The 22,915-nt window shown below is 37.8% G+C and overlaps 1 protein-coding gene across 9 annotated transcripts in view; it reads left to right on the top strand.

Annotated features, from left to right (window-relative positions):
- SUN1 (Sad1 and UNC84 domain containing 1) overlaps positions 1-22,915 on the top strand; it is a 60,600-nt gene that overhangs the window by 24,558 nt on the left and 13,127 nt on the right. For 4 of the 9 annotated variants that reach the window (XM_084640976.1, XM_084640971.1, XM_084640977.1 and 1 more), the window contains 14 exons: positions 1,227-1,417; positions 4,242-4,271; positions 4,363-4,557; positions 6,605-6,727; positions 9,192-9,275; positions 9,639-9,749; positions 11,322-11,420; positions 12,152-12,245; positions 13,514-13,572; positions 14,824-14,969; positions 15,109-15,345; positions 17,069-17,155; positions 19,184-19,245; positions 22,137-22,275. In XM_084640976.1, coding sequence (XP_084497102.1) covers positions 1,227-1,417; positions 4,242-4,271; positions 4,363-4,557; positions 6,605-6,727; positions 9,192-9,275; positions 9,639-9,749; positions 11,322-11,420; positions 12,152-12,245; positions 13,514-13,572; positions 14,824-14,969; positions 15,109-15,345; positions 17,069-17,155; positions 19,184-19,245; positions 22,137-22,275 — 1,657 coding nt within the window. The remainder of the gene's footprint in view (positions 1-1,226; positions 1,418-4,241; positions 4,272-4,362; positions 4,558-6,604; positions 6,728-9,191; positions 9,276-9,638; positions 9,750-11,321; positions 11,421-12,151; positions 12,246-13,513; positions 13,573-14,823; positions 14,970-15,108; positions 15,346-17,068; positions 17,156-19,183; positions 19,246-22,136; positions 22,276-22,915) is intronic. The other 5 variants (XM_084640972.1, XM_084640973.1, XM_084640975.1 and 2 more) reach the window with 5 other exon arrangements.

Raw genomic sequence — 22,915 nt, 5'->3', positions numbered from 1 at the left:
TCTTGTATATAGCTTTGGTCACCAGTGAAACTGGTTAGCCTAAAATGCCTTTTCAGTGCAGTTTGTATCCCCATCAATACGAAATACTTAAATCAGACTAAAATTAATCATACAAAAATTAAACTCCTTACATACTAAATGCGGAGCTTAGAGCTTACTTATAAAATCATAGAAATGTAGGTCTAGAAGGGACCTTCAAAGGTCAAGGCCAGCTCCCTGCACTGAGGCAGGACCAACTAAACCTATACCATCCCTGACAGGTGTTTGTCCAAACCATTCTTAAAAATCTCACAAGGGGGGGTTCCACAACCTCCCTTAGAAACCTATTGCAGAGCTTAACTACCATTCTAGTTAGAAAGTTTTTCCTAATATCTAACTTGAATCTCCCTAGCTGCAGATTAAGCCCATTACTTCCTGTCCTACCTCCACTGGATGTGGACAAAAATTGATCACTGTGCTCTTTCCATTAGCCCTTAACGTATTTGAAGACTGTTATCAGGTCCCTCCTCAGTCGTCTTCTCTCAAGAAGACTAAACATGCCCAGGTTTTTTTAACCTTTCCCCATTGATCAGGTTTTTTTATCATTTTGATTGCTCTTCTCTGGACTCTCTCCAATTTTTCCATATCTTTACTAAAGTGTGGTGCCTGCAACTGGACACAGTACTCCAGCTAAGGCCTCGCCAATACAGAGTAAAGTAGGACAGTTGCTTTCCTTGTCTTACGTATGACACCCCTGTTTAATACACCCCAGCATATTAGTCTTTTTCATAGCTGTATCACACTGTTGACTCATTGAATTGTGTGGTGCACTGTAACTCCCATATCCTCTTCAACAATACTATCGCCTAGCCAAGTTGTTCCCCGTTTTGTAATTGTGCGTGTGATTTTTCGTTCCCAAGTGTAGTACTTTGTACTTGTATTTACTGAATGTCATCTTGTTGAATTCAGACCAATCCTCCCAAGTTGTCAAGGTCATTTTGAATTCTAATTCTGTCCTTCAAAGTGCTTGCAACCCCTCCCAACTCAGTGTTGTCTGAAATTTTATAAGCACACTGTTCATTCCGTTATCCAAGTCCTTAATGAAAATATTGAGTAGGACTGGGCCTTGCTGAATCCCACTGATACACCCTCCCAATTTGACACAAACCATTGAAAACTACCTTTCAGTATGTTCTTTTTTGTTTAATGTTATGGCATCTCTTCATGTTCTGCCTTTTTTTCTTTAGAACAGCAAAGCAGCGCAAAAGTATGAGCAAGCAGTCTGTCACTGTGAAACATACTCCAAGAAAAAATGTATCCAGCTCTTCTATTTTTAGCCAAAGTAGTTTCAATAGCCGTGCCAGTGATACATCTGTGGTATCTACTGTATTGGATGAATCTTTGATTCAGGAGCAAACAGAAGTTGACCATTTTTGGGGTAAGTAATACAGTGCTACTACACATTTGAATATTTATGCCAGCCTGTGATGTGAAAGCTATTTTGAGGTTCTATTTGTTTTTTGTTTTTTGTAGAAGCTTCCTTACCTAAAGAACATTGATAGCAACATACTTATTACCATGTTTGTCTAAAGGTCACCACTTACTGTCTAAATTCTTACTATAGTTTTGGCAGAGGACACATTACCTTTGAATAAAATGTTTAACATATTATTGCTGCACAGTAAGACTGTTATGCCAACCAAAATGTACTGCCTCAACATAGCAAAGATGCTCACTAGCAAGATGCTCTCTATGGATTTAGTGGTGTTCTGCTATTGTCATTTCTGAAGCTCAGCAGGAGTCTCCTACTGAAGGTATCATAAAGAAAAATCCTAGATAACAAGTTTAGTTAAAAAGATAAGTAAGTTACAACATGTGACTTTTATCATGAACAAATAAGGATGTGTGAAATGTGTTCAGTCACAACAGAGAAGCAGGAAGCTATTGTATGTGTGTTCATAGGTTAGTGAAGTTGTAGATTTGTAAATATATGAAATTTCCAGTGGATAGCAAAAGTAAAGATTATGGAGATTAGGCACCTGTGCGGCTAGTCCAATATTTGGATTATGTGATTCACATGACACCACCTTTCAACAGACACTTCTTCTTTTATGCTTTTGTAATTAATAGGTTTTTGTTTCAAGCCTAAGCACAATTGCATTTGGGATGCTAACATGTTTTTCTGGCAACTGTACACAGAATGCAGATTTTAAAAAAGAGGTTTTATATAAATTGTGATCAAACTACAGAATAGTTGTGTGTGCATCATGAAGTAACGTGGCTATTTATTTATAGTACTCTGAGGCTGGTGAATCTGCAATTAATGACTTCTTAAAAGTTATCCGTTGTGTGAGAAATTGGAGGTAGAGAGAGAAGAGAAAAGCCTGGTGTAAATCCGTATACATCGAGCTGCCTAAAAAGGGAGACATGCCTGCCAGATTGATCTCTAATTTCTAAGATGCAGCTTTGTCACTTTAACATCAAGAGTAGATTGGAGTGATGAGAGGACAGGTAATAAGCGGAAAGGTAGTATAGATAAAGCATTCACTTATGTTGCTTCGACCAGAAAGTTTAGACTCGTTATCTGGAAAGTGCATTTATTGGTCATGAAAGATTAGTTTGGAGCAATTTAGTAACTCTTGAACAGAGAGAAAAATCCATATTACTAAGGCCTTGACCACACTAGAAAGGATTTGCTTGCATAGCTATTCCAGCAACCCTTTGTAGTGGAAATGCAACTTATACCAGCAAAAGAACTCTTGCCATTCTACCGCACTTCTGGCATAGCTGTGCTGGCAAAATGTTTAAGTATAGATAAGGCTTCAGTCTCTGACTGCTCAGACTACTTGGAGATGGTAATCCTTTCTGATCAAAGGTCTGATCCTCTACTCCTTGCTCATGCAAAAATCCCATTCACTCTGGAATAAGGAGTGCCAGACTGGGTAGCAGAAGACAGCATTGTTGTTGAAGATGTTGGTCCTGCTCTGCCTATAAGAAAGGGGCTCTCTTAGTAGTAATGGTGTAATACCTCTTTGGGTTCTTCTAGGGAAAGCTTTTTCCCCAAAATGACTTACTGTGGACAAGAACCTGGTTGATCTGCCTATTGCTAGGCTGGTGCTCCAGGTGATACTTTGTGCCTCAGATCCAGTAATCTAACCTGGATCTCTACTTCATGTGCATGCGTTTGTGTGTGTGCGTTTGTTACATGGATGGGGATGTACCATAGAAGCTGTATGCAGTAGCTCTGGGTAGGGATGAGAGAATGGATCTCCTATCTGCTGCAGCAATTCCTCCGATCTAGGAATGGCTTTGATGCTCCAAAGGAAATTCAGTTTTTGCTTCCTCCTCTCTTGGAGGGTGAGGGTAGCTGAAATGCAGATATCCTTGTAAAGACCGTTTTTAAAAAAATATATATTTTTTAGGAATCTCTTAAATACAAGAGTCTATATCCCAAATATCCAATAATTGACGTTAACCAATTTCACAACGCTAACATCTTATTTCAGTTTAATCTGTGGAAATGTAGCTTACTGTACAAATGTGTGTGTAAATAAACTAGACTTCAGTTACTCTAGACTCTAGTTTCAAGTTACTGATGCCTTAAATTTCCCCAAAAAGAAAAAAGCAAGAGACTAGCTTTCCAGCCACGATTATTTAAAAAAAGTCTTCTTTCCTTCCACTCTTCAACTTCCTAAGAAGAAACAGGGAAAACAGGGCTGGCCATAGTGGGACTTTATGATGCTGTCCCGTTACAGGCTGCTTGTTTCTGATTAGTAGATTTTTCAACTCCCACAACCTTCAATTGGAAGAAATTATACTGTAACTTTAGTCTAATATTCTGTGCTAAATTTGACAATGGCTGGTTTAGCTGGGTCTTCCAGTCTATGTATTGAACTGTGGTTGTAGTAAAAATGGTTACTAAGCAACAGAAACAGCATATGTTTCTAATTATCTAGCCTTCTCAATAGTCACCTGGGAGCTGAGAAATTACGTATGTTGGCGCTTCAGTTTTCTTCTTGTCACAACCTTCTTCATGGATAATGTAACTGTAAATTGTCACCTCAAAAATACCTGTATATACTGAAGTCCCCCACAACAGTTAATGAATAAATGTAATATTCTAATCTTAAAATGCATCTCCTTTGTGGGTTCTAGAAATAACAGAAATTTTTGTTTTGAGTACAATTTAGCTATAGTAGTTGTTTTGCAATCTGGAGACTTCTATGTAATTGTACTCAGTAGGAAAATTTTCTGTTTTTTAGGGCTTGATGATGATGAATGCGATCTTAAAGGTAACTGCAGTCCTCCAACTCTTCTCTCCCCCCCCTCCCCCCATTAGTAGGTTGCAATGAATGGGTTAATTGTTCTTTTTTGATACATCAGGTGGGGAGACAACAGTGATTCAGGGAAATGGTGATATAGCAACAGCTGAAACACAGACTACCATGATCAATGGCTATACTTGCAGTGACTGCAGTATGCTTTCTGAACGGAAAGAGGTCCTCACAGCGTACTCTGCTTCTCACATGCCATCTTCAAGAATTTACTCGAGGGATAGAAGCCAAAAATACAGGTCTAGTAAGTGATTTTCTTCCTTTTTTTGTGGTATTGTAAATGTCTTGTTTCTTGATGTATAAAGCTACATGTATTTGGAGGGTATAAAGATTCCCCCTCCCCCTGCTGAATTTATCAAGACTAATTGAATTCTAAATACCAATTAGCATACATCCTATGATGAATTTTTGTTTGTATCAAGCTACGCTTCATGGAGTTGACATCTGCTGTGCATCAGAAGCTGACAGTATGAATTTTCCACACAGTTACAGGGAATATAAATGTGCGACATCAAAATAAAATGATACAGAATCTGGCAGAAAATAGTTCATACTTTCAAATTGATCAAGCTCATAATGTGGTGTTGTAGACAGTATTGGTTCTTAGCGGTAGATGATTTTCTTTTACACCTCATTATAACAATGAGGGTCAGGTTATCATTTTGTTACTCAAATTCCGCTTTAAAACTCTTTTCCATTATAACTCACCAGTAATAGGAGCTCAAAAGAGTTAAACAAAAACAACCAAACATAATCAGCAAATTGTTGTTGTTCGTAAATATCATCCGCTCTATAGAAAGATTTTTTTTTTAAAAAAAAAAATCCCTTCTGTTTCCTTCTATAGACTCTAACTTTTATTGTGTTCTATAAGTTAGGCTCTCTTCTCAGACCTTAGATCTAACAGGGCTCAAATTGTTTCTGAGGGAGGACCCAGAATGGAAAGGCTGTGGCTTCAGCAGTTTTCCTTCTCAGTGTACAATTTCTGGAGCTTTTTCTTAAGTATGGCTGTTGGCTGCCTATATGGAGTTCTGGTTTTCTAGGCTAATCTTTGGATATTGCTCTTCTTAAGTGCCTTCCTTTGGAAAGCAGAAAGTTTGATATCCTTCACCATCCCAACGCCTCATCTGTATTCTTTGGTTGTTGGTAGTCTTCTTGAAGATCAGTTTAGGAGGAAGGCATGCTCTTTTGTTGCCCTCATTTTCAGAATTTGAGGGTTGTTTCAGTTGCTATCCCTTCTGGGCCAAGGTGTGACCTTCATTTTAGCGTGTCCTGAATAGTAAGAAGTCAGTTTCTTGACACTCTTAGGGAAACTCAGGAGGATGCAAGGGAAATTATTTAGATTGTAAGCTCTGTGGGATAAGGACTGCCTCTTGCTATATGTTTGTACAATAGGACCCCAATCTTACATAGGTTTAATAAACTTTCAATATTTAAATGGGACATTGGAGTCTAGAAATCTTTCTTTTTTAATACCATCTCTCTTCTACACAAAACTCTCACAGGGGGACTCTCACAAGATTCTCATCTGTGAGGATACTTCAGCAGTTGAAAGCAAGATAGCCAAATGCTGGTTGGCTACAAAATACCAAAGCTTTTAAGAAAGCAGGAGTACAGGGATGATTGTGCTAATTATTATTCTTTTGCATGTGCACTAAAGTGGAGGAGACGATAACAGAGGAAAAAGTCTAGTAGTAACTGCCTTGAGTACTAGAAAAGCTTTGTATTTGACTTCCATGCACTTGGAAGTATGAAGGGGGAGAAGGAGAAAACACTCTCTTCCTCCCTGCCCCCTCTTTCAACAAGAATTCAACTTAAGCCCTTTTTTGTTCTAGGTTGGGATTTTAAGATTCTAACTGTTCATGGGTTCAGCATGGAGAAATCCTGAGTTCTGAAGATAGGTAATTAATTACAATTTAAATGTTGGCAAAAGTGATTAGCTGTCTTCAAGTTTTCAATCCCATTTAACCAGGAAAGGCTTGTAACTTGAGCCTTTTGCCCTGGGAAAACAGTCACTCCAGACCATGGTTTAGGCATGCCAGCATTCCAGAAACTTTCACTGCTGTTGCTTCAGGTATACTTAGCCATAGATAAATGGTGAAGTTCAGAAGTAAGGCCTGTCAAACCAGCACCACTCACAATTGCTACACTTCCACAAATTTTGTATCCCTGGATAAGTAACTAAAATTTTAGCTATTTCTAGTTTGGTATCAACAGGTGGAAATGCAAGTAGTTAATAAATGGAGAATGAAATTGTGTAGGGAAATAATTTTGTATTCACACTTTTTTAATAGGAAACACCCCTTTCTACATGAATAAGATTCTACGATTGATCAAATATACTGCAACATCTTTTGCATCACTGTTAGTGCAACTATTTCAAATGGTTTTGCTGAACCTGGGTTATGAATTTAAAGGTACCTTTTTTAGTGGTCTTCCCTTCCTCTGTCTCCTCCAAAGCCACTACCTCAATAAAAAGCCCTGTGCTTTTTTTCTTATGTGGCTTTTCATCCATTTCACCTGCTGCACCATGGTGTCTTCCATAGTAATTTGGCTGGTTTCTCTTATGCTCACTTGCACCTTTTTTTCCCTTGGGAAGTGTCCATATACAGGTATATGGTAACTGTGTGGTTTTTTTCTGTTTGGTCTTCTTTTCTTCCCAGGAAATTGCATGGGCAGGGGGAGGTCGGGGGGGTTGACACTGCCACACTAATTTTTTCAGTGTTTTCAAAATGCAGTTTTCTTGCTTCCTCTAGACTTGAGCTTCATATTCCTAAATCTCAGTTTGTTTTAGTTCTGCAAGGTTAAGTCTCCTCATTAACACTTTCTCTGCAGGCTGTTCTGCTGTTTGTAATGTGGTGCTTATTGCCTGTCCCTTGGGGTATGTCTACATAGTAACTAGACACTGGTATCAGGCCCATGCTAGCCAACTCGGGCTCCCTGTGAGGTGGGAGGGTCCGGGCTCCCTGTGAGGTGGGATGGTCCAGGCTCCAGCCCAAGCCCAGAAGTCTACACGGCAATGAAATAGTCCCGCAAACCCAAGCTGGCTGGCACGGGCCAGACGTAGGTGTCGAGTTGCTGTGTAGTTATACCCTCAGAGTAAATCTTCTAACTATTATGTTAAAGTTGACAGAAAATAACTGTATCCTTCATGCTCAGCTGAAAGGGATTCCTCATCTTCCTCCCACTCCTTCAGTAATGCTTTTTCTGCCTTTCTGATATCAGGAATGTCTGGTCTCTCCTGGATTCTCCACTAAAACCAGGGAAGTGGTGTAGCACTTGGTCCGCAACTGAAAGGATGGGGGTGTTCAACAGTGTTGGTTTTTTGAGTAGAGTATTGGAACTAAATAGGTGTAAAGCAGTTCTGAACACAGATTTAAAAATAACTGCTCCTCCTGTCGCATCCTCAAGTAATCCATGTTTCAGTTGCTACCTGGTGAGGCTTGAACTAATTCTCCATTGCCAATAGTGTGTTCCACGAAAAATTGTAGACTGCTAGATCTGAATTTGAGATTTTTTTCATTAGAAATTCAGATCTTATCTAATCAAGCTTTCCTGGAAGGTGCTACAGACAAACGGAGAACTGGTAAGTTTGACTTCCCAGGTACCAAGCAAGTAGAACTCAAAATTAAGCATTCAGTTAAAAACTGCTTCCCCAAATAATTAACTGGGGGGAGTGTGTGGTGATAAATTCTGAGAGCCTTGAATCTCCCCCAAGGCGCGGTGCGGCTGGGATTGTGCAGATTTCACTCACTCAGACCGTGGGGACAGGAGCCCTTTGGTCAGCCGATCCCCGGATGGAGACGGTGCCCAGACTCAAACACACCACAGGAGGATGGATAGACACAGAGACAAGACAGTCCTCAGTCTGGACAAAACACAGAAATAATTACCTGACCAGATTCCTGATGTCAGATCCCGGGATCCCTACCAGAACAGAGTGGGAACCAACTGGTTCGATGGCGTAGACTTCACTGTGGTCATGCACCCTTCCGTTCTGGCGGAGGACCCTTAGGCCAAATGCCCAGGTGCCAGCTTGCCACGGCCATGCTAAGAACGGTCAGGAGTCACACAGCCCCAGTGAAGAAGGTTGCCATCTTGGTGGAACCTCCTAATTGTCAGATTCAAGGCTCACAGAATTTGTCAGACCACTCTGTTTATTAGCAAAGCGCTTTTCCAGTGCACCCAGATATGTGAGCCCTCTGCAAAAGCTCAAGCTAACTTATTTATACAGATACGCCAAAGCCAATTTAACATAAGAGACAAAAGGAAGCAGAAACTGACAAATATACATACATATCTTATTTGCATACTAACATTTACCAATCTCCTAGCTCAGTAGGAGCTCTAAGTTAATTAGTTTGAGGACCCATTGTCTCACACTCCTTAATGTTTCTCTTCCTGACAACTGTGTTTCAACAAACCCACCAGATGCATTTCTTTAATGAATTATAATTTCAATATAATTCATTCTATTTTCACAGTGGTATGTGAGTTAAACACCTATTTAACAGTTGCACTGTTTCAGATGCAGCCTTCAGTTAGGGGGCAAGTACCCAATTGACTTCCAAGAAGACCACAGCAAAACCAGGAAAGAGTAGACTAGACTTAGTTAATATTTGTAAGGCAAAAAACAAGAAGGAAAAAGGTTTGACCCACAGGGTAGAGGGGCTTCCTTTAGACATCATAAAGTTGCAAAAAATGTACACATGCATGCCCTCTGCAAGTCACCTTACACACCAAATACCTTTTTAAGGTCTCCTGTAGGTGGCTTGGCTTTATAACTAAATAAATCAGGTCAGTTTACTTGTTAAGCTAGCTATCTGAAGTTTTGGACTCCAGAGAGTTAAATTCTATACTCTCTTTCTGCATGTATTGCAGCTCACTCGAATTACTGTGGAAGTATGAATGTAAAAGACTTTCTCAAAGAGGATGGCCATCTTGGTATAAATGGGGAATCCTTGTGTAAGTATGGTTGGGTTGTTTTTGTTTGTTTGTTTTCTCTTTTCTGTCTTTTAGCTTTGGGTTGGAGTCCTGGATGTCACAGTGACATCTAGATGATATGAAACAACTCTATAGAAGTTGTATACCTGAACAGTAGTTTTGTGTTTTTTAATTTAGATGCTAAGTATTAACACACAAGTGTATTGCTGCAACATTTTCTATAGGAGCAAATATCTGTGGGATTTTGTCTTGTTAATCTTTCTTACCTACCTTAGTTCTTGGTTTTGGAAAATGATACTGTGACGTAACTGGAACATGTCTGTCTTGTTAGTAGTTTTATTGGTTAACTTGTCACTATTAATTGATTGTTACCATAACCAACAGGTGATGACTGTAAGGGGAAGAAACATCTTGAAACATACACAACAGTCCACATGCAATCCTCAAGGTCTAAAAGGGTAGCAAGGACCATTTGGCACACCTTTTCTTATGCAGGTTGACTTGCACTTTTTTTTTCATTTGCTTTTATTTTACATCACAACCTCACAAATGTTAATCACTCCTACTGCTTTGTGTTTTTAGTTTAACTGTAATTTTCAAAATAGATTAGGCTGAATTAACTGTAAAAATGTTCTGGAAGAATAGTTACATGGAATCTCTTCTACTCCATGTGTTACTTGCTACAATATTAGACTCACTGATTAGATTAAGGAGGAGCTTGGCAGATATAATCTGTTTACATATGGCACAATTGCTATGAAAGGAAGTTATAGTAATTTATTACCATATGATGTGTATTTTAAAGTATTAAATACAAAGCAAAAGTTTTTGTTTTGTTTTTAAGCTATACTTTACGTAAGTGTATATTTCTGGAAGGATGGAAAACAGGATTTAAAGAGAAAAGGGACATTAAGATAACTCCTATATAGGGTATTTTATTATTTTGTACCCTGATTTTATTTTTATACCCTGATTTTTATTTATTTATTACAAGACTCTCTCATGTAGTTAGTATACTATCTATCCTATGAAATGGATCTACTAATGCTTGAATTAGGCACAGGCATCAAGATGCTTTAGAGCTATTTGCTGTCAATCTATTTTCATGCAGCAAAGAAGAATAGTGTGAGACATTTCTTCAGTCACCTAACTGGTTTTATAAAATACTGAGCTGTAACGTTTGGTGCCCCTCAGAGACTGAGCAGCACATCCTCTGCTAATCTAAAGTTTAGAATTCCTCTAAATTTATTTGTGGTGTTCTAGTTCTATAGAACAACAACAACAAATCTACACTTAGTGTCAGAGTCAAAGGCCATTAATCTTTCCATTGACTTCAGTGGGCTTTGGGTTAGGCCTTTGAAAAACCAACTGACACAGTCATACCATAAAACATGCAGCTGAATTTAATTATAAAAATGAACAATAATTTACCTAATTACTTGTAATTTTACTTTCAGTAAGGCATATTCTTTTCTTATTCTTATGCTTCTCAATATCTCCTCTTGTTAATGAGGATATTATGGTCAATATTTTTTAAATAACGATCTTGAAGAATTAATTCTTGAAGTTTTAAATGTTCCAGAAACTTGCAGCGTACACTTGAAGACAAAACCAAGAAACTTTGAAAGGGTTGCCTGACTAAATATGCACTTGTGTTATAATAAAGAGCGGATGGTTGAAGAGTATTAATTAGGACATTTTTCTGACAGACTATTGTACCATAAAACATAGGCTCTTTATATTCTGAAAAGATGGTATTTTAATTACCCAGATGATAAAATCTGGATGTTGAACTGTCTATGTACTAGCATATTGTCTTTTTCCTTTTAATGGTGTTAGCGCCACTTATGTCCATATTTTGTCTTATTAGCAGTAATACTCATTTTGTGTATAATGTTTTTAAAAGTTTACAAACTACTGGAGGATATACACTAAAATTATACTATATGTAATTCTCATAACTTCAGAAGCTAAAGAATCTCTCTACTCTACTGCTTTTATTGTAAACGATAGGTCAGGTTGTCTGTATATACATTACATATATATAGTTCATTTGTTATACACCAGGTTACTTTGTGCTACAAGTGTTGCAAACAGTGGGAGCAACAGGATGGTTTATGTCTCAGAAGATGTTATCACTACTTTGGCTGGCCATTGTTTCTCCAGGTTACTATCTTGATCTCTGGTTTTGTGCTTTTGCATGTGTTCTGCCTCTGCTGGCAAACTAGGAGTCTACACTATGTGATTGCCTCACTGATGCTGACTCAACTGTGCTTTGGATGGTACTTTACTGTTTGTAAAGGCTAAACTATACAGTGACAAGATATATCTGTGTTCACAAATTCAATGGGAGATTAACAAGGCTGCTTCATATGAAAGGCAACATGTCTAATGGTTAGAGCAGACAAGGGGGGGATGAGGAAAACTGGGCTCTGTTTGATTCTCCCATTAACTCCCCATGGCTTTAGGAAACTTTCTTAATCTTTCAGTGCCACGGTATCCCTATAATCAAAATTAATATAATGCCTTTTTGAAGCTCATAGAGGCTTTTAGTTGAAAGGGGTTACCCAAGTGCAAAGCATGATTAAATGTAGCTGAACGGGTGTTGTGTTTTAACCTTATGAAAGTTTAGTTATTGCTTTACTAAACAAATTTCATCTTCTTGCATGGCGGTTTTTTGTGCTGAGTAGTTGATAATGCGTTGCAATACATAGCTGTGATATAAATTTAGATGAAAACAAGTTGCATGTGTTTCCTTTCACCATCCACCCCAACAATCTGTTTGTTGCACAAAACATTTTCTGCCATATTTGCATGTGCTTCTGCTTGGTCTCCCTTAGTATATATTCTGTAACAATTACATTTTTAGTTCATTGAATACATCCTTTCTCTTATAGGGAAGGCAGCTTCTGGGGTATTCTGGTGGCTTGGAACTGGATGGTATCAACTTGTTACCCTGATTTCTTTGTTCAATGTGTTTCTTCTTACAAGGTTTGTGAATTTATTTTTTAAACAGAATTTTCTTCCCTGAGTTACAGACGTGTTAGATTTGTACTGTAAGAGTTGTGATTAAAATGCATGAAATTATCCTAGTTGAAGAATACAAGTGCAATGTCTGTGACAAAAGGAGAAAGCAAACTGTGTGTGTGTGTGTAAACACGGGAGGGAGAGGAAAATCTTTGCTATTTAGCAATTCTGTCTTTCTGAGGAATGAATCTGTTTATAGCTTTAGAATCATATACACTTCAGCAAAAAAGGAAAAAGGTGATCTGACAATATTCATTAATATTCTAAGAATGGGGGGACACATGTATGTCAGTATCTGTAATATGCCTTTCTAAATCAAAGTTGCTGCACATCTTTCTGTACAGAACATACTGTATATTTTCATTTTAAATATGAGGTACTGGGTGAAGCGATTAAACAGCTACATAGCAAATAGTAAAAATTGTCAGACTAGTTACACAGGTCTGTTGTCCACCTTAACAGATTAAGAAATAACCATAATGAATTTGTCAAAGAAGTATACTTCAGTACTTTTCAGATGCATAATCTGTGTGTAATATGCACTAGAGGAAAAAGCGTGATATTTCTATGTAGCCAAAACTTAAGCTAGATCAATCTAAGGTGTGAATAGGGCAGTGTATTTCCATATGCTGTTGAATTCTAAACAACACGAAGACACTTCACTGTAATGTAAACTGAACTAACCTCTGTCATGAGGTGCCATTATTTATACTCTTATGCAGTCTATTATACTATATGAGTTGGAGTCTGCTTTTTCCTGTACATGAGTAACTTCCATTCCACTAACACCTATGGACATAAATATGTATTTACAATGAAGAAAATAGAAACCCACATACCAAAGTGTGTGTGTACAGCTTTGTAAGCCTGACTCTCTCGTTCTAAGATGCTATATAGATTTGGTCATGTCAGGTTCAATATTTAGGTACAAAACAAAATTACTAAATGTAGTACCACTGTGTAAAATAAGTTTTTTGTATTTTTCTTTTCTCGAGCATGTTCTTGGGGGGCGGGGGGGAAGTAACTATTTGGGCAAGATACCATTGCTGACGTCATAAAATATCAGCATTTTTTGTGATACAATCCACAGAATTGAGCTCTAAGTGTTTAAAATTGAACCTCATGTTTAGGTTTATTTCATGCTAATGCCTCAACCAATTATAGAGCACAGTTAAAAATGATAGACCCATTCTTTGTCTAATTAAAAGTTAAATTTATTTCTCTGTTTCTAGATGCCTTCCAAAGATTTACAGGTTGTTACTGTTTCTCATCCCACTGCTGTTTTTGCTAGGTATGTGAAGTGTTTGTTGTTAGTGCAATAGTTATTACAAATGTATCAAACTAGCATTTTTAGGTGAACTTGATGTTTATGAAAGATGTCCAGCTAACAGCACAGGAGACTGAAGTTCTGTTTGCTGACAGCAGCAATTCAAGTATTCTCCAACACTGCCCTGCCAGTGTGCTTCCCATCTGACATGGAAAGAATATCCCTGGTTGTGAAAAGGCAGTTCAGTTTCTGTGCCCCTTCAATATGTAGACCATCTCTGAGGGGGACTACAGGACAACCCGTTCATGACCAGGAACTGGAATGAGCCCATTAAGACATTTCACATAGATTGCCTGTTGATGTTTTGTTAAATAAGTCTAATTGCATTATTATTGGCAGTGCTTATAATCAACAGTTACAGTGGCCAAAAATTTTTCTATTTTTCAGTCTTTCTGGTTGTTGTAACTCTCTCTAACTTAAACATTTTGGGCAGAATATTCCATGCCAGATGTCTGCCCACAGATGAAATTTTTTTATTAAGTTTCACCTAAAATGATTCAGTCATATCTGAGAACGAGGCTAAGGAAAATTGCTCCTCACCAAAAAAATCTTTTGTTGTCTCTAGTGTCTCAATTCTTTGGAGCAGGGACTTATATGCTGCCAGAGGGATTGCTTTAGTGGTGGGATAATACTGCCTAATCTCATGGGTATTGTGAAGATAAGTGCTTTAATGTTTGTAAAGCATTAAGAGACTACCATGGAAACCCCATAGAAAAACTCCTAAGGAAATTAGTAATTCTGTATTCAGTGCAGAATCTGGATGGTGTGCAACAAATAAGATAATGGGCCACACATAGAACAATGAGGATAAAGAAGAAATATTGGCATGTGCCATTCAGTGAGTTAAATGTATCTTGTGCACTAACTGAGCCATGGGAAGTTATGTGATCATGTGAGGATTGTATCATAATGCATACACGTAAGAAGTCTGAATTAAGGTTGCACAAGCAACCTTAACTCTGGCATTTCCTAACCTTTGAGTGCTTAGTTTGCAACCTTAACACCCTTAAACATAGTTTGTTTGTTTTTAAATCTAGTTTTGTTTAGACTTTGGTAGTGCCCACAATGTGAAGTGCACTTTCCAAACACATAACATAGCTTCTGTCCTGAAGTAACTGCTTTAAAGTATTAACCCAAATGATCATAAAATCTGAGATTGCACCTCTTCTTAAAAACAATTTTTGCTTTTGTTTTTCTTTGATCTTCTTGCCTAAGGTATATGGTACTGGGGCTTTGAAGGCTTCCTTTCATTACTGCCTGCATTCAATTGGACAAACATACGTCAAACACAAAGAATAGATGAGCCTCTGCAGATTCTTAAACCACATCCTGATTCTTCTCACTATGTTCAGCCTCCAGAGGTAAAATACTTAGTATATTTCTTAAAGGCATGTTCTAACTCTTGGCTACTGGATTTTTCCAATAACTAAACTGTAATTCAAGAATAATGGAGTAAATGGGCTTACTTAATTCTTTTATATATAAATCTTCACATTTTAGGGTCCCATACAGTTATTTGATTCTAGTCGTATGAGTGAACTGGAAAAGCAAATGGCCTTCATGTCTGACAGATGTCATCACAATGATGAAGAATATGGCAAAGTGATGCTACAGCTTGAGAAGCTTCAGGATCAGGTTGCCCAGATGAATGACAAAAGTGAGATGTTGATACTAATAAAAAATGTAATGGGCCAACATCTTAAGGAAATGCAATCTGAGGAAATGGCACGTTCAACGGTAAAGATAAAATAAGTGTTTCTGATGGTTTCTTAATTAGCGTACTAACCCTAGTGCATATTTACCATCCAAATTATATGTAAGATTTTTTACGTTGTATTTAAGAGCCTATGTTAAAATTACTAGAGGTAGTTGAAGCTGAGAATGAGAATTTGAGTGTAGCTGGAGTGTGAAATTACTTAACTGCTTATTTCCTTTGTTTTTTAAGGCCTACATCAGTGCAATAGTCTAGCAACTTTTAATTATAAGTTGTTATACTTCTTGTGTTGGGTTATAAATCAGAATATTTGCATTTTCAGCCATCCCCTTCTCCAGTCTAATGTATACCCCCTTGCAGTCAATGCACTTATTTGTGTTGATGCTTTAATAAATCATTCGTAAAACAGGGAGTACTCGCGTACCAATCCTTGAAGCGTTTGAAACTAACTTCCAGTTTTTCTTTTTTAACCAACAAAAAAGGCTGTGGATGGTAGCCCAATATCATGACCTGCCATGTACCAGATCTAGGGCTTTCAGCAACTCCTGAATCTTGCTCTTTAGGCAAGAGGCACTAAAACAGATGCTGGATGTCTTTAGGATGTGAGGAAGGGGGAAGAGAGAGAGCTCTGTTTAACTTGCACTACCTAACTTTTGTAACAAAAATAGTAATTATAACATAAGTGTAAAATTATGGCACTGGAAATAAGAAAGAAGGCCACAATTGGATGATAGGGTTTGTCACTTATGAAAAGTCAAATGCTTAGAGTAGGCTGTATTTGTAAACACGTTTTATACTTTTCATTCTGAATATAAATGTGTATAAACCTTTTGATGCTAGGGACAGTATTTATTATAGCGTACTACTAATAAACTTCTTTCCTTCAACTCTTTCTTCCACTCTGACCCTCTGTTAATATCAGAAGGTGATGGATTGAATTTCCTATAATGCCTAAGTTATTTAGGATCATTAATTTAATTGACTTTCAGTGGGATTTGAGCTCTTAAATCAGTGGTTCTCAACCCATTTACCATTATGGGCTGCATAGGCAGCTCTCTGTTATGTGGGTTACATCTATACAATATATATTACCTGTATGGCTGTGAGGCTGTCACGTGGGCTGCAGCTGTGTGCTGATAGGGCTGCAAGTGGCCCGTGGGTTGAGAATCACTGTCCTAAATCTTTAGGAAAAGTCTCATCTAACGTTTCATGTTACAGTTAACTTTCAGTACAAAACCAGAAACACTACAGGAAACAAGTTGGGTAGGCTACTAAGTAATAGCCTACATAAGAGTTCAAATCTTAATCTGACAAACTGTGTTTTTCCACAAAAAGTGCTTTTACTAGCCCATATGCCCTTTAATTAATTGGCTGCCCAATTTGGTATTAGGCTCTAGCTTTGATGCTAGCATCTGTAACTCAAGATTTCTGCTGATATTGCCCCACCAACTGGCAAGCAGTAAGCATCATGTAGTTTTGTCAGCAGTACTGCCTGCCCCCTTCTCGTGTTCTTGATCTCACAGGGCTATCTCCAAATGGCTAGTCTAATGTAGCACAGCTTGGCATCAAAAATCAATTGGACTTAAATGACTTAAGCATTTTTCAAACATATTTAATCCTTGGTTTGTATGCACAAAGTATCTGGCATGATCACAACATGAAAGTAATGATTTTACTAAAGATATTAACAGCAGTTTGACTATTTTTGTTCTCAATAAGTCGAACATTTTTTTCCTGTTTTTTAAGACTGATCTTCTGGCTTTACACCAAGAACATGAATTGCGCATTTTGACACTGGAAGACTTTATTGGAAAACTTTCTGCAAAATCTGAGGTACTGAAAGGCTCTTGCCTTCCTACCTACATATAGTGAGTCCAAAGCATAGCCACTTTACAAATTAAATGGAGTAAACTTCAGTCTATAGAAATGTTGCTTAGTAAACTTTTCCCAATATCTATCTTGTACCACTCCAGTTATCAAGTTTAAGTCTGCAGTGCCCAAACTTCCTTTAAAATTGCCGCCTCTTGTTTCTGGAGAGGCTGAAGACACAGGTTTCTGTCTGCAGGTGCAGGAAGCTGAAATTGTTTCATGTTTGCACATCTAAAGTGGCTGTCAAAGTAAAAACATTTTAAAAAACCCCTCAAATAACTGAATTCAGATTTTTAAAACTGGTATTCATTTTAATGCAGCAGGTTCACAAGTAAAATTGTTTGGTCCTACTGCCTTTCACTTGCTCTGGAAAATGAAACTTGAATGGTCAGCCCCACTCTAAGGGGTTGACTACACTTGTGAGTTAGAGCGCATTAAAGCAGCCCCTTGGCGCCCTAGCTCACTACCCGTCCACACTGGCAAGGCACGTAGAGCACTGACATGCTCTCGGCCCGCCCCCCCCCCCCACATCACTCCTCCTTCCCCCATTTGAAAAGCACGTTGCAGCCACTTGCATGCTCAGATAGCTACCACAATGGACTGCTCTCTGTGGCCATTGCAAGAGCTGCTAATGTGGCCACGCCAGTGTGCTTGTAGCTGTCAGTGTGGACAGATTGCAGTGCTTTCCCTACTGCGCTCTACGAAGGCTGGTTTAATTCAAAGCGCTCTACATCACCAAGTGTAGCCATGCCCTAAGGAGCTTGTCTTCACTGCAACAGTTAGCTTGAGTACACTCCAGTGAGGGCAACCTCTCTTCAGAACAACCCTCGGGAGTTACACAGGGTGATTTGATTATCAGCACAGAATGACTGGATTAGCAGAGTGACTGGATTAGCTTCTGAGGAGTTATTTAAAATGTTGCATTCCCACTGTGTTACTAGCTTGAGCATCAGCATCACTCAAGCTTCAGCCCACCCCCAACAGGCCAGCCAGCTTGCTTAAAGCACTATTTAACTCAAATTAAAGATTTTTTGTATGTGGACAGGAGTTGAGTTAGGGGTAACACTTGAGTTATAACTTGAGCGAACTGTGATGTGAAGACACAGCCTAATTCTTTCATTAGCATAATACATTTATTTAACTTCCACAAGGCTGAAGCAGAAAATGTCTCAGATTCCGTGACTTCTGTGACCTAATCTTAGCCTTACTTATAAGTACAGGTCTCTTTGTATTGGCACAGGCTGGACTAGTGCCAAAACCTGTTTGAGGTCCTAGTATCTGGTGCTTTGTTTTCTGTGCTGTATGAGCAAGAGTTCTGAGATCTCTCTTGCATGTTCCTGAAAGTTTCATACCTAGGATCAGTACTGGTGTCCCCAAATGTAGATCTCTATGTGAATGCTGCTTCACCCAATACCCAATTCATCCAATACAGGGATGGGAGCAGATATCTCTGGAGATCTTTCACCTCATTTACATCCTTCCCCTTCCAAAGCCACACTTACAGGTAACTGTCCTGTAACAAAGGAGAGCCCAACATCTTAGATTAGCTATGTGGGATCTTTGCAGAGTAGTATCTGATGATTTGTACTCCCATTCCCTCATACAGGGAAGAAAACATTGAAGTCCCTGCCAACTAGAGATCCAAACGTAGGAATCTCTCTCTGATCTCTTTCATGGCAGCTTGTGCCAATGAACTGGGCCACTGCGTTTTTAATAGTCCTATTGATCTGTACTAGCTGTCTTTTTGGTGAGGGGTGGGGTTTTTTTTGTTTTGTTTTGTTTTTTTAAGCTACAGATCACTCTTCATCAGATTCTGATCAATAAAGCAGGTAATTTGGAATAGAATGATTTATACAAATGCATGTACAGAAACATTAAACTAAATTATTTAGGAATGTAATCTTTTATGGGTGCTGACCAAGCATGTCCTCTTCATGTGGCAATTATCCTTATTTGCAATCTTGAAGTTAAAGAATGCACTTCTCAAAACAGATTTTTCATATCTATCAGGACATCCAGAAGGAACTTGAACTAACCCAAACAAGAACAGTGAGGTATGACTACTGTCTATGTCTAATATGTTGCATTTTGAATCCTGATACTAATTGATGGTGGTAGGAATCGTTCACTGAACTACAATGGTAACTATCCTTTTCTAATGCCTGTTGTGTATCAGTTGAGTGGTTTTTAAAGTTTTGTTGAAGTGTTTGTCAGCATGAGTGTTACCTTTTTATAATAGGTTTTGGTGGAGATTCTAGACATCCGTGCAAGAAGACCAGCTCTGAACTCTGAACAGTCCCATATCCTACCCCCAATATCTGACCATTATTTAAGCACCTTATTTCTCTAGAACGGTATGAGGCATAAATTCACTACCACTCTAAGAGGGTGAGTGGGGCTGGCCAGAAAAAAATAATTGTATTTGGCAGAAAAAAATCTGAGGTTTTGGCATTTGGTTTCATTCTGCATTGGGACGAAGCCACGGCCTTTGGAAAAAAAATAAGACCCTGACCAACCTCTCCAAAATCTCTTCTGTTGAAGCTTTTCCACTCTGTATGAATAATATTGAGGCAAAGAGAGACTGACTGTAAAGCAGTGGTTTGGACACTAACCTGTGATGTGGGAAACCCATATACGAGTCCCTGTTCTGAATCGGGAAGAATAGGAACTTGAAGCTGAGGAGCCAACATCCTAGATGAGTGTCTAAACCACTAGGGTACTGACTAATGTGGGGTGGGTGTCTCTTGTTTTTTGGCTAGAATTTCCATCCTAGATCTGAGAAGTTTTTCCTGACAAAAATTTTGTGAAAATTAACACATTTCCACAAAAAGCTTCGGTTTTGAGTAATTGGCATTTTCCGACAAACATCTTAACAAAAAATTCCTGACAGCTCCCAAGAGTGAAGATTTTTGGAATTTCCTCAGAGGCCACTTACTAAGTGTTAAGCAGTATGATTAAAGAAAATGTGCTGAGACCAGTTCTGATTCCAAGGGACTCACGTAAATTCAATCTGTGTACCATCTTAATTTCATCTACATTCAGTTTGTCAATCATCTTAATTTCTATTTTTGAATCACATGCTACTAGGACAGAGCAGCATTTTTCTCAAAGACACAACTAGTTTGAGAAGAAGTGTAGCCGGATTTAGGGTGTCCTAATAATATTAATTTATCAATTAAATTTTTATTTTATTTAATTGAATTCAAATAATATTAATAATAATGATTAATACTATGGGTTTTAGACTCACCAGTCTGTCTGATCAGAAGATAAGTTATTGTCCCAAATCAGGCTCCACAGAATTTACAAAGGACCCTCAGGGGTATGATAGGAAGCTCGCATTGAGACAAATATATTTGTAAAGACTTTTTATTAAAATCAGTGAAATAGTAATTCAGTGGTAAAATAATCAGAGTTACAAAGTTACAATTGCATTACTGCTATTCAAAAGATACATATGATATAGTATTATATGCAACAAAGCTTTGGTTAATATACTCACACCCTTCCTCGATAACCTGGTGGTAAGAGACACAGGACCTGCCTTGTGGTTCAGTTTTTTCAGTTCTTTAGTGTGAGATGCAGTGCTTAGAAGAAACTAATACTAAGAGCTATCAAAACTAACTTAGGGTTTACTTGACTAACTTAAACTCAAAACCTAATAAACAAATTAAGAATAAAACTTAGGGAGACCAAGCTTAGCCTAGTTCCCTTGAAACTTAAAGTTTAAGAAGAACAAGTATAGCCTACTAATAGTAGTAGTCATAGTAGATAGAATAGAGTGAGTGTAAGTAAGACAGAGTAAGTGAGAATACTCTAGCGAGGTGGGTCACCTCTTTTATAGGTCACAAGTGCCGGAAATCCTTCCTCCCATGCCCAAATTTCATTCCTCACCCACAAAATGTTAGGTTAAGCTTACTCCATAGGCTAGTATGTTTGTGCGTATTGATGACCCGTATATTTGCATATAAGTTTTCTTGTGGTGTACCTATTAAGTCTGTGGGTACAACACTGAAAAAACCCCTATGCCATTCTTCCATTGTCTGTTGGTCTAGATAAAAGGTCCAAGACACATGTGTGGATACTTATCTATTTAGGTAACAAGATATAGGTCAACTTTGCCTTCTGGGTAAAAGGTTTTAATATAGATATGCTAACTTTGCCTAAGCTTAACATACAGGATGTGGCCTGTAGGTCTCTTGCATTACAGCCAAACTTACTTTAATATAAATCCATAAACCTATTGCAATAAACCAAATACTGAAACTATAAGAAAAGAGAGAGAGAGAGAGAGGGAGATGTAAGTAAGCAAGCAAGCAGGTTAGTCCTATAGGCTACAGAAATGGTGTGTTAGAACTGACTGTACATCATTTTAAATAATAATTCAACTAATAAAATAGCTTTAAAATGATATAGTTGATTGATTTTCCCTTATCATATAATTCCCATTGATTTTGTATTGTTTTGAAATACTTCTTGGAGGCCTGACTTAGCCATACTATAATTTAGACCCTGAGTTTTAAATTAGTTAATGGAGATCAAATACTGTATACTCCACTAAAATGATATGGCAAATTCATGTAAAAAGACATCAACTCTGGTTCTATAGAAACCTTACAGAATCCCACAAACCTACCTATGTCCTAATATTGCATTACCAACTAAGTAAAATCCCATAGAGATATAATTCAAGTTTGGATCAACACTTCAGAATATATTGATTTAAAACAGATATTTAGTATGACTATCTTTAAACAAATAAATATTAATTTGAAAGGTCATGCATTACTAGGGTCACAAAGTCTATTTTTGGTTTTACTGTGAAGTTGTTCACTCTATGTATTAGACAAAAGGCTTATTCTGTCAAATATTTGATTGAATTTTAAGTTGTGTGATTTGTTCTGACCTCTTGCTCTTAAATTATGACTTTTTTCGGGTTTACCAGTGGAAGTGATGAGCAAAACCAGCACCTTTTATCCAAGGTTAAACAACTAGAACTAGAGTTGGCTCACATGAAATCAGAACTGTTAACTCCACAAGACTTGAAGACCAGCTGTGAGAAAGTAGATACAATTCATGAAAAGGTAAGTTCTACAGTTTTATCACTATAAAACTCTTGCAATTTTCAGTGGAGTCTCCACAGGAAATATACTCCATATTTGTTTGATTGCACTGAATAAAACACTTTAAAAAGACAACGGTATGCTAATTTTAACAGTAATACTGATTTTTGAGGTAGCAAGTACTAATCTTACTAGACCCTTATACATAACAAGGGATAAACCTAAATCTTAAATGAAACTAAAAGCACAGAGAGTAAATATATTACACTGGTTTTGTGTATAGTGTATATACTCTAATGCAGTAATTGGTATATGGTTTTCTGTGTCCAGCTAATTTGTACAAATACAGAAATGCAATAAAATATGGTTGTAAAGCAATAGTTCAACTGAATTGGTTTAAGTAATGTACAAATATAGCACCTCTTTCTTCAGTTGCAGCATTAAATCTGTAATTGTAAATTGGAACAACATGAGAGAACTGACATCAGGGGGTAATGTGGATTTGTGATGTCTATTCCATAGTTATTAAAAGGCCATTAAATACTTACTCATTTGGTCGCTCTCAAGCACATGACCTCCGTCATCAGAATCTAGGCTCCTATTCCATTGACAGTGGAGTTCATCTCGAAATAATTGATATAACATTGGAAGTGTTAAAAAC

The sequence above is a fragment of the Lepidochelys olivacea genome, assembly GCF_965140295.1.
Source record: "Lepidochelys olivacea isolate rLepOli2 genome assembly, chromosome: 10".
Taxonomy (NCBI): Eukaryota; Metazoa; Chordata; order Testudines; family Cheloniidae; genus Lepidochelys; species Lepidochelys olivacea.
The sequence above is the reverse complement of the archived record's forward strand: the minus strand, read 5'-3'. Positions and strand labels throughout refer to the sequence as shown.